Below are 15,849 nucleotides of genomic sequence, written 5' to 3'. Positions count from 1 at the left end.
TGCAAAGTACTCTGGAACAAGGCACTTTTGTTAAAAATACCCAGCCTTTAATGTCTAACATCTCACATTCTGGTCATGACTCTAGACTTTACTACCGAGGGGAAAGGACAATGAACTATGGCTTGAACTTAGTGCGCGGCTATTTTTGTCCCAGACAAGTTCCTGCTGTGGCTTGCTTATCACACCAGGGACACCTTGCCTGACTTCCAATCTAGTTTGCTCCAAACTCCCTTCCACTGGCCCCCTCCACCCAATATTGCTCCCTCATTACTGTTAACTTGAGACCCCACCCTCATATAGTCCCTCAATATTGTGCTCCTAAGATACTGGAACATGCGGCAGGGTGGAGTCAACTTAAGAAGGGTGCAACTTAGGAAAGTGTAAAGGATCTAAATATTACTTCCTTCCAATAAAGATGTGCATATCTCTATGAACCTACAGTACACGGAACTCAGAGACCAACATCCGTCCACCTTTGTAAGTCTGACAGTCTTCCTCAGTATGCAGCGCAGAGTAGGCATTCAGGAAGGTTTGAATCGTTGAACCCGGTGTTGTAAGCTTTAAGGATAATTGTATTTAAGAAGTAATTCTGCATCTTCGGTAAGGTGCCCCAGAGGTATTCTAAAATGCTATCTTATTTCATTATCATAAGAAACAACCTAATCAGTAAGAACAAAATATCTCAAATAAAGGGACTAGTTTTCAAAATACCAGTTTACATTATAAAACGCCTTTTATAATCTTCAAAGCTACTTGTACTTGATTTTTAAAACCCTGTTTCTGAAAATCCAAAAATTATCAAGAGACAAATGACAAATTATGCCTTCCATTCCCTACAGGACTCCTTTGAATAGGGACTCCTTGATATTATCTGAATTTTTAGAGATTTATTTACAAGAAAGACTTGGGGGAACTGAGAAACTTCAAGCTAGAGCTTAGGATCTGATAATTAAAAACCACATTAAGTTTTTTTTCTAATCTATTTATTTGGGAGGGATGTAATTAGATTTATTTATTTTTATTTATGTTTTAGAGGAGGTACGGAGAATTGAACCCAGGACCTTATGCATGCTAAACACGCATTCTCCACTTGAGATATTCCCTCCCCGCATTAAGTTTTGATGGTGGGCACTTGAGTGTCTTGTTATATAATTCTCAGTACTTTTCAGTGTGTTTGAAAAGCTTGCTTCTCTCATAGTTCATATCACACATACATTCTCATACCCAGGTAAAATTAAGCATAAAAAGATGACCTATTTTATAAGTAACAGTTGCTACCAGCAATAAGTAAGAAAACCTGGGGCAGCTAAATCCTTGCCTTTATTGGTTCTCAGTTTCTCTGCATATAAAATAGGGGGAGGGACTAGACGGTTTAGGAAGCTCTTCCAATTCTAACGCCTTAAGAGTTTATGGAAGTAGGGAGCATCTATTCACATTGTAAAGGTTTTCTTTTTATAAAGGATTCCCTTCAGATTTTTTTCTGAGTTTCTTTAGTGCATTTAAACTGGGAATTGGCTTACCAAAATCTGTTCACTATATTTTTGTTATTAACAACAGCACCTAACACTTGTTAAACAAGTTCAATATACTAGGTACCATGTATTCAATATGCCAGGCACATATAAAAGGCTTTACGTGGATTATTTGATTCAGTCATCCCCAAACCCCACAAAGTACCTACCAATATTGTCCCATATTGTAGGTAGGTAAATGGGCTCCAAGACTATCTAACTTGTCTAAAATCACTGAATTAGGGAATGTGGCAACTCTGGAATTCAGACTCTCTTCAGTTCAGTCTTGGACTCCAGACCCATCATTAAGCCTACCTCTCACAGGCTGGTTGCCCATAGCAGGAGGTGGTCAGTGTTCCTTCCTTAGGTGAACAATCCTCGTCCTCTATGCCTCCTTGTCTTCATAAATGGGGTGACCGATTGGAGATGGGCGATTCCTTTGGTTTCAACTTCATTTCTGTGACAAAATGTGCTGATATTTTCACTAAGAAATGCTTTTTGACCTTCCCTGGATGAGTCACAGTGGATTTCACTAGTTCTTGAGTCACCTGTGAATGATCAGGTGAGCAGAAGAGGGTCCAAATTAGCTTTGAATTCCTAATTTAGTTCTTTATGTCTATTATCTAAGTCTAACAGCATTTATAACAAAGCTTTCCATCACTTTGCATAAGATTAAGGTGAAAAAATGCCATATGCAGGAAAACAATGTAAGATTAATTTCAAATCTTCATAATTTTCACCTTCATTATGTTCAATTTCACAAGAACTGTGTGAGTTAGGCAAGTCAGGAATTATTTACCCACTTTGCAAATGAGGAAAGAGAGTCACAAAAAGGGGAAGCGACTTGCTCAAGGACATCGAGCTGGTTAGCTGCTAGACCTGGTGTTCTTTCTACACTATGCCACCTCTGTATGTAAAAAGGAACACCAGACTCAGGCACTTCTTAGCAGACAGAGCCAAATGACTTGTGTACTGGAGGCTGTGATGTATCAGCCTGTGGCCGTGGGGCTCCCTGTATAACCAGCTACTATGCTGAGAATGAGGACAGAGCACCAGCCATGCTCCTTGCTCACACCTGTGCAGTGCGATAAACAAAGTAGAAGTAGTCAGCAGCTGTGGTCCAACCAGATAAAACTTTCAGGCGGGAAGTCAAGTGACAAGTGAACTTGTGTGTCTGTGTGTGTGTTTTTAACTGTTAGTTACTTTTGACATTTTAAAAAAGGCTTCTTGTGGAAGTCAGACCAAATAGCAAGAAGGTATTGCAGCAAGATGGATTTGGAAAAGGACCAATCTCATCTGATGATTCATCAGACACCTGATCCTCATCAAGAAGAGAAGCATGTTCCAGGTAATGAAGAGACCTTAAGAGGTAGTGGCTGTTGGGAAGGATTTGGGCTATGATTATTTTCCTCTTTTTATGGACCTGGCCAAAAAAGGGGCATAATTGGGTATGTTCATATATTAAGTGGGAAAAACTGGGGCTCTATAATTTTCTGAGGTGGCTTCAGGTGCTAAGATTCCAATAAGCCAGAGAAATACAAGGAAGTAATAAATAAATTATTAATAAAATATATAAATGAAAGATAATGAAAACACTCACTACTGGATGGTTGTGGTAAAACAAGTACACTTTACCTATTTGGTAACATAAATGTGTAACTTTTGGAAAGAGATCTGGCGATAGATAGTAAATATAATAGTGTTTATTCTTTTGCTCACTGACCTTAATCTTTGGATCTATCCTAAAGCAGCATTTCTCAAAATGTTTTGCAGAACCCTAGGCCTCAAGACAATGATTTAAAACTTTTTTATGCCATGGATCCCTTTGGCATTCTGATGAACCTCTACCCCTTTTTAGACTAGATATTTTAAATACATAAAATTAAATACATAGAATTACAAAAGAAAGAATTATATTAAGATACAGTTATCAAAATAAGAATTGTGATATAGTAATACATATGCTTCTTTATAGATGCATTAAATAACAAGATCCAGTGGTGGAGTTAATAACCATTGTATCAAATCAAATATATTATCTCAAATAAATGATATTTTAAGGTATCTGCAATAACTAATGTGATATGAAAAAAAATCTGTAATTTCTTTTCATGAAAAAGCCACACACTGCTAGAATTTATCGTTGTTTGTTACCTACATTCATAATTGAAGGATATGGTCCTTTAATTTTAATTGGAGATTGATAAAAATAAAGGAATACTCTTCCGCCATCCAAGTTCACCATTAAGAACTTCTGTCCTGGGGGAAGGGTATAGCTCAGTGGTAGAGTGCAGTGCTTAGCATGCACAAGGTTCTGGGTTCAATCCCTGGTACCTCCATCAAAAAAACTAATAATAAATGAATAAACAAACCTAATTTTCTCCCCTCAAAAAGACAAAAACAAACAAACAAAAAAAAGAGCTTCTGTCCTAAGAACAAAGGGTGCCATGGTCCAAGGGACATATTCTCTTTTGGGGATCCCCATGCACATTTACAATCACTCCATAGGCTCTAAGAAGTTCTACATCAAAGACCCATTTCAACTTTTCACAAACTTGGATGGCAACAGAACCCTTCTTGATAATAACTTTTATATTCCAAAGAACTTAAAGAAACATCATCCTAAGGAAAAAATTCCAAAAGAAAATAAAAATCCTGTATGCATGAAATACTCATTACAGTTTGATCTAAAATGGCAACCCCCCCCCCAAAAAAGAAAACTGGCAACAACCTAAATATTCAAGACAAGTGGAATGAGTTGATAAATGAGAATATATCCACTTGATTAGTATCATGTAGTTGCTAAAGTTATAATTATAAAGACTAGATGATGGAAAATATTTCTGATACATTGTTAGGTTGATAAGTGATTAAATTGTGTGTTATCATTACAATTTTGTGTAATACAAGGACTAAATGAATATGAGGAATGAAATGAAAACAGATTACAATGTGTGGGACAGCAGAACATGGCTGATTTTTTTCTTCTATGTTGCACCATATGCACAATATTTGGAAGAAATTAATAGGTTGGTTGCATACTTATGTATAAATACTGACCTTTTCATTTAAAAAATGTTGACTAAATGTTTGTTCCCAGGCATTCCTTAGAGGCACAGGGATAAATAAGATATAGTCCTTGTCCTCAAAAGAAAAACTTAGGAGAAAAACTTAGATACCCAGTATAGGGATTCTGCCACTTTGCTATATGACTCTTGCTGTTATGCGCAATCCGTAACTATCTCCTATAACTTTTATTTTGATCCTACAGAAGTCATTGGAACTTGGCATTTGAGAAACAGAGAACAACTCAGAAAAAGGAAAGCTGAAGCACAAGAAAAGCAAACTTCACAATGGCAATTTGGGTACGGTACCCCATGAGGGAAAAGGAACTGGTATTTACCAAGCATATGCTAAGCACTTTTACATACTGTATTTTATTTTTCCAACAATCCCATAAATAGGGAGTTGTTATCCTTATTTTACAGAAAAGAAAGAAAGAAAGAAAGAAGAAAGAAAGAAAGAAAGAAAGAAGAAAGAAAGAAGAAAGAAAGAGAAAGAAAGAAAGAAACCAAGTCTCTGAAGGGTTAAATCTTTTGCCTAAAGTCACACAGCTAGTACAGTAGTGGGAACAGAATCGTATCCCTGGTCTCTTTTAATTAAAGCACCAGGCGATCAAACTATGTGTATTGTAGAGAGGCCTGGTGTCCAACCATCCTGGCAATATAACCATAGAAGCATCTTATTGTTGGAATTGGGAGATACCATTGAGGAGAGACACCCCTGCCCCCACCCCCGACCAAGCTTGTTCTCCAAGCTTTCTATTAGTAAAATCCTTGAATGAGTGTGGCTAACTCTCCATGGAGTAAACCCAAACACTGTGTGCAAATGAGTGATGAGAGTTTGGGAGTTCCTAAATGGCCCCAGTCAGCTGTGTGTAATCTCAGAGAGGGAGTACAAGAACATGATTATACATTAGGCAGCATCTAACTGTATCCATTTAGACTATGACTATGAAAACAGAGGTATTGCTTGCTTGGAGATAGAAAATGGGAGCCCAAGGAGCCAAAGGACAGCATCCAAGCCACGGTGTCTTAACCCCAGCGCTGCTGACACTGTGGGTAGGAGAATTCTTTGTATGGGAGGCTGTCCTGTGCACTGAAGATGTTTAGCAGCATCTCTGGCCTCTAGAAGCCCATAGAACTCCCCTCTCCCCAAGTTGTGACCACCAAAACTGTCTCCAGACATTCTCAAATTTCTCCTGGGGTTGGGGGAGAGGAGGCAAAATTGCTCCCAGTTGAGAACCACTGATCTAAATAAGCACTCTTCTTTTTAAAAAAAATTTTGATTAAGATTTAGATGTGTATTTCTTCCTTATTGCAAAAATGTTTCTTCCTTCAATGGCAAAAATAATGTAGGTAAGCAATTTTCCAGGCATCATTTAAAAAAAAAACATACTATGCAGGTATGTATTTTAAGCACCTAGTCCTACTGTGGACTGAGTACTGGCTGTTCTGTTAGAACACGTGTTTCTACAACACCAGTTAGCTTACATAGGACTGGTAAATAGGAGAATGATGTCAGTATAATGTGGAAGTTGTGTTCATTTATAATTTTTTCCTAGTCAAAAAGAAGCCAGAATAGTGGGAATAGAATTAAAGCCTTCAGCAGGAAGGAAAAAGCCTTCACCTTGGCTGCTGTATAGATAGGATCCTTTTCAGCCTGCAGCCGGGCTCCACCCCTAGAGAAGGACATTACCAGCCTCGCAAAGATCTCTGCATGTAGCAGGTTGCACTTCCTCCTTTGCTCAACTTAGTGGCAGCTCTGCTGGCTCAGAGTGCCACCCTTATTTGCATGATCTCAGTGCTGAAAGCCTGCATTTACACTGTTGCTTTTGTGCATTTTTACAATCCCCGAGGCAGCCTCCAGCCATAGTAAACTGCCTGTCTGGGCTATCCAAGATCTCTCTCCCCTGTACCAATTATTGCTTATGTTAGTGTTAAAAAGTTGCATAAGATTTGAGTCATTTGCCCCAACTTGATTTTTTCCCCCATAAGCCTGTAACTTTAGTGTATGATTTTGCAGAGAGGTTTTTCAGGAATGCATATATGTTACAGCAGAAACTTCTATCCTTAGGTCCTCTGGCAAGTACCTCTGTTGAAGAATACGCTATTAGCTCCCCTAAGTCCATACTCACCAAGCAACTTTCTGATCATTACTTGGCTTCCCAAGTACTTGCTACAGGGAAAGAGTGCAATTATTTGTTAGCCCAAGTATTGTGACTTTACATTTCTCACTGTTCATTTAAAAATTGGTTGGGGAGGGTAATAGCTCAAGTGGTAGAGCACATGCTTAGTTTGCCAAGGTTCAATCCCCAGTACATCCTCTAAAACTAACTAAATAAACCCAATTACCTCCCTCTGCCTACCTCACCCCACCAAAAACAAAAACAAGAACAAAAACAAAACAAATAAAATTTGGTGTTTAGGTTTACATATTCATCTCTTTGAGCTGGTTGATGAGCTCTGCCCCTCATAAATGGAGCTGATCTCATTATGCTCATTGAATTGGGTTTCTGTGCTCGTTGGGTTGGGGGCCAAGGCTGAAGAAGTCACTGAAGTGAATGACACCTTGGTGAGCCTCTTGGCAGCTGGCTGGCCTTGCTCTTGTGACACATCTCTATACTACTGAGGGCTGTTGTCACTGCAACACACTGCACAGTGAAACCTTTGTAGTTCCAGAGAGAAGTGGCAGAGTGTAACGGTTAAGATCTTGGCTGTCAAAGCCAGAATGACTAGATTTGAAGACTGGCTCCCTCACTTCCTAGCAGTTTCACCAAGTTACTCAATCTCTCTGTGCCTCAGTTTTGTCATCTGCAAAATGGAGATAATAGTATCTACCTCATAAGTTGATGTGAAGATTATATGTGATAACACAATAAGTAAATTACTTAACACGTATAGGAAATGTTTCCTATATTAATATTAGAGTACTAATTTCTATTTGGATAATTGATTCATGTAAGTTATTATGTGCAATTCTTACAACAACCACATTACCTGTGAAGAAACCAAGGAATAGAGAATTTAAGTGACTTGCCCATGATCATACAGCTGATAAATCACAGAGTACAGATTAAATTTTAGGTCACACAGACATATTTGTATCTTTTGAAAAACTACCAGGAAGAACATGGGACATTATATTACTCAAATTCCCTCATATAGAGATCTACATATCGAATTATTTAGGATTTAATTTCCAGGATAATAATAAGTGTTTCCTGAAGAATTCACATACATCATCTTTTTAAAAATCTGACAATAAAGACTTTATAATTTATCTTGTTACCTTAGTTACTTGGTATTAAACTTCAAAATGCTGAGGTACCATATCGTTTTTACCTTCTATATTATTTTAAATATTCATTTTAACTCTCCTATTACAATATATTCCTTTTTAATATTGACTTCAAACTGGTTTTGATGAGGCAATCTTTAAAACAATTTTAATCATGGAAAATTTTGAAATCACAAAAATATAATAGGGTACACATTTTTTTAAGTGTGCAGGGAACTGTGAGCACTGCAGGGGTATAAAAAACACTAGTTTTATCTCCAAAGAAGGTCTAGTTTACTAAAAGAAATAGAATTTCTCCGTAAGTGACTACAGGATGAGGCAGCCTATGTTCTTTGCCTTAAGCATAATCATAATACATCCTATAGGAGCACTAAGTAGGGAGAGCATTTCAGCCCTGTGTTCTGTTAGAGAAGGCTCCATGGTGCAGGTAGCATGGAACAGAATTTCTGTAGGTTTATAAAAATGATGAAATGCTTATTTATAGTACCTTTTTCTCCCCCCTGAGTCCATCTGTATTAGCCATCTGTATTTGGTTATATTTGCAGCACCTAACAATTTGTCATTGCCTACAAGTCCCATGCATATCCTTTCCTCCTCCAGATCTTTAACTACTAGTTCAGAGTAGGTATAATATGACCACTCATGCCTTTCCACCAAGATTCTTTACCTCAAGAAAATGTTTTTGACGCTCTGGACTCAGCTTACAGCACAACTCATCTGACATGTAGTGCAGTTCCCTAACCTGCTTTACACAAGACAGTGTATTAGATGAGCAAGCCATATGCATCATTCACCTGCAGGTTGCACAGACATGGAGTGGGGCTGGGCTGCAGATCTAGAAACACAATCGTATTTGTTTACCTGGGGCATAGAGAAACGAATTCACACAGACTAAACTCAAAGACACTAGTATATAAACCAGAATGCCAGTCTATTCATTTATAACATCAATGACATGTTTTCCATAACCAAAATTTAAGTGTAGTATAGGCTCTCAAACACACACACACAGCTCACCAAGAAGGTTCCTGCTGAGAAAGGCATCAAAGACAAAAAGCCTGAGGGTCATTTCCTCTCCTGACAATTGAGAACGTCTAGCACTGCTCCTTCATTTTACAAACAAGGAGACTGAGGCCCAGAGAGATTTAGTGCTTGTTCAAGGTTATGCAAGGCAGTGGGAGACCTGGGACTGTTATTACCTAGCATTTATTTGAATTCCGTAGCCCTGTTGCTGACACCAATTCTGATTTCTCCACAGAGAGAAAAAACACAAGCGGCAGAGAACAGGAAAAAGAAGTGAAAGAGGCAGAAAGAGACAACAGAATACAGAAATGAAGGTGGAGCCTCCATCACAACTAGAAAAGGAAGTGACGGAGAAAGCACCTATTGAGAAAGAAGCTGAGCCACCTGGGAGTGAGACTGAAGCTCTCCTTCTGGGAGCCCTGCCCCAGAGAGTTGTGCCTGAGAAACATTTTTCTGAAATAGGTCAAGAAAGCATTATCCATCAGGAAAATTCTTCTGAGTTCCAAGAAACAGCAGTACAAACCCACCCTTCTGAAATACACCAAGATATGGCTGAATCTGAAGACCTCTCTCCCAAAATGTGCCAAGAAATAGCTGTATTTCAAGACCATCCTTCCAAAATGTGCCGTGATGTGGCTGAACCAGAAGACCTCTCTCCCAAAATGTGCCAGGAAGCTGCTGCAGCCCTTTCTTCTAAAACATCTGAAGACATGGCTGTCCTGGAAGGATGCTCTCCTGAAGCATACCCCAAGCCAGATGTGCCTGAAGGCTACACTCTTGAAATGTACCAAAAAAGAGCTGAACCTGAGGAACACAAGTCTGAACCAGGTCAAGGAATAGCTGAAACTGGAGGCTTCATTCCTAAAATACAGCAGGAAATAGCTGTGCCCAAAGAGCTGTCTACAAAGACATACCAGGAAACAGCTGAGCCCGAAGACTCTTCTCATAAAACTTACAAAGAAATTGCTATGCCTAAAGCCCCCTCTCATGAAACAATCCAGGAAACACCTGGATCTGAAGAATATTCACCTGAAACCTACCAAGAAACACCTGGATCTGAAGACCCTGTACCTGATATATACCAAGAAACACCTGGGCCTGAAGACCTCTCTACTAAGACATGTAAAGATAAGGATGTGCCTAAAGAATGCTTTCCAGAGCCATATGAAGAAACAGGTGGGCCCCAAGACGAAGATCCTAAAGCACACCAGGAAGAAGCTAAGGATGCTTCTACTTTTCCTCAAGGTAGGGGTTGTTTACTGGGGACAAGTCAGTGATGCTGCCACTTATAGGTGTTCCCAGTTCATAATCAGAGCACTAAATAGGCGTGTCTCCCTCAGAGTGGTAATTTATAGCCTTTTTTTGACTATCCTGGGTTATCCCCATTATCTCAAAGGGATATCATTAATGTCCCTGTCTAGTTTCAAGTGAAAAATGTTTTTCATTCAACCAATATCTGCTTGGTAGATTTCCATAATTAAAAGAAAATAATTGAAACTATAATCATGTGTAGTGTGTACACACTATCCATTTTGGGAAGCTTTAGCCAGTGAAGAGAAATGAACCTCATATAGGGTGAATTATGTGCAAAATATTTTAAAGGACAATTAAATTTAGATTAGCAAGAAAGCTTAGTGAATGAAGTCTTTCTTGAAAATTAAAATTTCCTGGAAAACTAAATGCAAATAAATTCATGCTCCAAGGTACTGAGGGAGATACAAAGGCACAGAATAGGATTTTGCTACTAGGGAACTCATTCTTGTAGGACTTAGGTTTACCAAAAACCCTTTCTATTTAAATATTTGTTCCTGAAAAGCTTTCTCCTCAGCATAGAATTTTGAAAATAATGTGACCTTTTCTTTGGTTTGACTTGTCTCAGGGACATAACTGAGAGCCTCAGTTCTCTTTGCACACTACTGTGCTCAGTATAAGAAATGGATTGAGTCTGGCAGAACACAGCTAGCCCCAGGGAACTGTTTTCTAAAGAAATCCCTCTGGTAGCTTATTTACTCTTTCTCCTAAAATATCAGTGCAACAAAAACCTGGGGTTAGTTGGGCTCCAAGTAACACAGGTGTTGAGGAAATAAAATTACAGTAAAAGCAGACATATGAAGCATTGTACTGACAGGAGTTTCCTGCTGGAAAAGCAGCTCTAATCAATTCAACACCCTGATTCTAAGAGTTTCATTCTAAACCCAGCAAGGTTAAGATGGGCAATTAATTAATGCTCATTTTGTTTTTGGCTTAGTCTTAGTAAACAAGTGGAAATACCTATCTTTTTGGTAATTATAAACTTTTCATAACTTTAAGATTATAAATGTTCATTATAATTATCATGTTATTATCAATTATAATTCATAAATTATTACAATAAAATAACAGTAAAATCATAAATATTAAATATACTAAAATAATAAAATTATGAAAATTATAAATGTTCATTATAATAAATTATAGCAATATATAAGTGAATGTAAAATAAAAGTCCCCTATAATACCCTCTCCTATCCCCAATGTTAAGTTTTTGTTTTGTTTTAACAAATGAGATGGTACAATACATTCTATTCTATAACCTATTTTTTTCATATACAACATATATTGTGGCCATCTTAATAATGTCTTTTGAAACAATTGTACAGTATTATGTCATATGTACAATAATTTATTCAACCAGCCCCTATAATGATCAAAACTTAGGTTACTGCCAAGTTTTACTATTATAACAATGTTCCATGAACATCATTGGAAGTAACATTTATTTAACTAACAATTGTTTGGCACTTTCTATCTGCCAGACACTGTATTAAACATCTTATTTGAACTATTTTATTTAATGTTAAAAATCATATTGGCTGAATAACATTATCCCCATTTTATAGATAAAGAAACTAAGGCACTGGAAGCTTAAGTTTCTCTGATTATTTCCTTTGGAGAAATAAATCCCTAGAAGTTTAATTGCTGGGCCAAAGGGTACCAGCGTTTAAAGTCTGGATACATTCTGTCAGACTAGCCTTCAAAAATGTTGTAGCAATTCATAGAAACCCAGAATTTATGTAAGTGCCTATTCCTCACACCCTTGCCAACATTGTACATAATTATGTTTTAAAAAATCTTTGCCTATCTTTTGTGTTAAAAAAATCCAACCTAATTATTTTAATTTCCACTTTTTTTGATGACTAATGCTACTAGGCATCTTTTTATAATTATTATGAATTTGATTTTTTTCTTTTGAGAATTGCCTGCTTGAATCCCTGTCAGATGTTATATTTAGGATACCTATCTTTTTGATTGATTAAAAAAAATCTCTTTAAATAATAGTTATTGAACCTTTACCTACATATAAGTTGTAAATATATTTCTAGTTGTTTGTGGTTTAACTTTTTTTTAATTAAATTTTATTTTTTTATTTTTTAATTTTTATAAAAAAATTTTTTTGGCTTAACTTTGAAGTATTTTGGTAATCTATCTGACAAAATTTTAATTTTAGTTTTTAGTTATTCAGACCTGTCATGATTTTAATTCTTAATGATTCAAACCTGTCAATCTTTTCCTGGATGGCTTCTGGTCTGTGTTCTGCTTCAAAAGGCCTTTATAATCTTAAGATTATTGGGACATTCTATTGTTTCTATGGCATGTATGGTATTTTAATATTTAAATCTTCATTTAAAAATTTTTTTGTGCAAGGTGTGAGGTAGTCTTTTTCTCCGTATAGATAGCCAATTGTCCCAATACCACTTATTGAACCTATTTTTGTATTTTATTTTGTTTTACAGAAATGAAGGAAAAACCCAAAGCAGAAGAACCAGAGATACCAGTGTTTCCAAATGTTCCTCAAGAGATTCAGCCAGAAAATGACATCTATAGTTATGTTTTGTTTTAACTATGTTCAACCATCATAGTTGTTCAACAAAATACACATCTTAGTACATTATATGTGTGATTTTCTCAAAATATGGTAGAAATCTCTACAATATTCATTAATATTTTAAGTGTTTTTTTCCCCATATATAGACCATATCTGAGAGAACTAATATATTTTCTTCAGGCTCTACCACATAGACAATATCCTGCTTGTGTGTGTGTGTGTGTGTGTGTGTGTGTGTGTGTATGTGTGTGTGCACGCTCTCACATGTGTATATATATGCATATGTATACTGGGGAGACCATAGTAGTGGGAACAGACTTAATCATTTTCCTGCTCTTAGGAATTAAAGAAATGTTTTTTCTTAGGGGAAAATTAATTACTGAGTCTTCCCTTTTCCCATTTTTAAGTCTGAACAATTAAAATTTGGGGAAGTATATAGTTTTCTTGTAAACTCTGTTCAATTATTAATGTAACAACAGCATCAAAATTTTATTCAGGCTTCAGTTGGCTTTTAACAACTTAACAATTTTTACAATTCTTATCATTCTGGGACTCCTTCAAAGACCTTTTGGAGTGATGAATTTGGTTTACTTGTGTATTTGAATTTTGATTTTCTATTTTTACTTTTTAAATGTTGTAATTGTGCAAAATGTACATTAAATCATGATTACATGTTTAACTGTGTGGACGGCATCACAGTAAGCACTGTGAGGGTTAGAAGACCTATAACACATAGTCCTTGCCCGCTAGGGCTTTAGTCTAGATTCATGGGGGGATAAAACAGAAAACAAATAATTACAAAAGAAGATAGTAAATGTTAGTGCCGTTTGAATAGAAGATATAACAGAGGGAATGCTCACTTTTTTGCTGGAGTGACTTGACAAAATTACAGCTGAGTGGAGCCTTGAAAGATGGAGAGGATTTGTATTACAGGTGAGGATAGCAGCATTACTGTACATGACACAGAGAAGGGTGAATTCAAGACATATTCAAGAAAATTGCGTGCAAAACCCCTACAGGTAATGCAGGGTCCATGTGGAATAATAGCAGGCTAGTAGGCTAACAGTTATTATTATATTATTAGAGTGTACAGAATTTTGCATATCTAAGAAGTATATTATTTACTTAGGTAATGGGAAACCAAGTATGACTTGAACAATGGAGTGGCAGTTTTAGTATATTAGGAATATTTATCTGGTGATAATGGTCAGGATTAGCTGAAAATGACAAGAGACTGGGGGCAGGAGTAGGAACTATTCTGGGTAGGAAGATGCCCGAAAATCTTCCCTGGCATTTGGGGGGGTGGTGGTTTATTCTCAGTTTCCCTTCTCTTATTACAGAGGATTCAAAGGAGATTTCTGCAAATAAAGGAATGGTTTAGCAAGGGCACAATTATGCAAGTTCTTCATATAGGCATCGTGCTAGGTACTAGGCTATAGTGAAAAACAAGACAGGATCCCTGTCTTTCAAGCATTCATGGTGTGGAACAGCGGTTCTCAATCCTCACGGTATATTAGAACCACTGGGGAAGATTTCAAAATCACAGATGCCCAGACACCACCCCAGGGATTCCAATTCACCTATCTAGGGTGACATCCAGACATAGGTATATTTATTTTTTAAATTGTTTTTTGCTCTAAATAATTTTTGAGAAATAATTTTAAAATTATATAGAAGTTGTGTATCTAGTACAGAAGTTCCTGTATACCTCTCACCCAGTCTACCCTAATGCTAACATCTCACATAACCATGGTCCATTTATCAAAACTTAAGAAATTAAGATTTACCATTAACTAAACTACAGATACTATTTGGATTTCATTAGTTTTTCTACCAAGTCCCTTTTCCTGCTTCTGGATCCAATTTAGGATACAACATTGCATTTAGAGTATTTTTTAAAGTTTATTTTTATTGCAGTGTAGTTGATTTACAGTGTGTTAGTTTCAGGTATATAGCAAAGTAATTCAGTTGCAAATACACACACATATATATTCTTTTTCAGATTCTTTTTCATTATAGGTTATTACAAGATACTGAATATAGTTCCTGGTGCTATACAGTAGGTCCTTGTTGTTTATCTATTTTATATATAGTAGTGTATATCTGTTAATCTCAAACTCCTAATTTATCCCTCCTCCCTACCCCTTTCTCCTTTGGTAACCATAGTTTGTTTTCTGTCTGTGCATTTAGAGTATTTTAAAGGTCCTCCAGATTATTCTAATGTTGGTTGAGGACCACTGGTATAGTGGGAGGTTATAATGCTATTTCCCTCCTATTTGCCACACTATCCCCAATAAATGTTAAATTTTTTCCCCTCTGGATATATTAGTGGCACAATGATTACTCATACCCCAATATATTACTGAAGTAACATATTGAGAACAGCTTACAACATGATAGACCCTAACATCTGAATGGCACATCAGAACTTACACATTCACATATAGTTTTTTTTTTTTAATGGAAGTATAGTCAGTTACAATATGTCAGTTTCTGGTGTACAGCACAATGTCCCAGTCTCACATACACTTTTTAATTTGATTTGCACAAGAGTCTTTGCAGTCTAGGCTGGGAAGTGATTACCATTCCCATTTTACAGTTGAGGAAATAACTGCAGAGAGGCTGTGTACTCACACAAAGTCACCTCTAACTTCCTCAGGGCTCTTCATTATGGTTTTCAATCCTTGGAAATCTTAATTTCACTTGCCAGAGTGGTTAAAGATCAGAAAAAAAACTGAAACCTTGAGTTCTCGAAGTGTTTTATTAAGATGAATCTTAAGACATTTACACATGTACAGGGGCACAAAGGTGAAAGAGATAAGAAAGTAGATGGAATGAGGAATATAGTACATTAGAGGAAGAGGGATCCTCTCTTTCTACTTTTTAGGACCCTTTCTACTTGCCCTCTCTCTCTCTCTCTCTCTCTCTCTCTTTTATTTTCCTTAATGGAAGTGCTGGGGATTGAACCCAGGACCTCATAGATGCCTAGCATGAACTCTATCACTGAGCTATACCCTCCCCTCTTCTACTTGCCCTCTTATGCCACTCCCTATATACCTACAACATCTGCTTTCTCATCATTCTCATTCA

At 36.8% G+C, this 15,849-nt stretch overlaps 1 protein-coding gene across 3 annotated transcripts in view; it reads left to right on the top strand.

The window, feature by feature from the left end:
• The window catches only part of HEMGN (hemogen), a 46,230-nt gene extending 33,405 nt beyond the window's left edge, over window positions 1-12,825 (top strand). For all 3 annotated transcript variants that reach the window (XM_032478047.1, XM_032478048.1, XM_014561864.2), the window contains 4 exons: window positions 2,734-2,859; window positions 4,783-4,876; window positions 9,130-10,139; window positions 12,668-12,825. In XM_032478047.1, coding sequence (XP_032333938.1) covers window positions 2,781-2,859; window positions 4,783-4,876; window positions 9,130-10,139; window positions 12,668-12,774 — 1,290 coding nt within the window. In that variant the 5' untranslated portion in view covers window positions 2,734-2,780 and the 3' untranslated portion in view covers window positions 12,775-12,825. The remainder of the gene's footprint in view (window positions 1-2,733; window positions 2,860-4,782; window positions 4,877-9,129; window positions 10,140-12,667) is intronic.
• Window positions 12,826-15,849: the final 3,024 nt, after the last annotated feature.

This window comes from Camelus ferus, chromosome 4 (genome assembly GCF_009834535.1).
Source record: "Camelus ferus isolate YT-003-E chromosome 4, BCGSAC_Cfer_1.0, whole genome shotgun sequence".
In the NCBI taxonomy this organism is placed as follows: domain Eukaryota; kingdom Metazoa; phylum Chordata; class Mammalia; order Artiodactyla; family Camelidae; genus Camelus; species Camelus ferus.
Note: the sequence above shows the minus strand (reverse complement) of the source record. Positions and strands in the feature narration are given on the sequence as shown.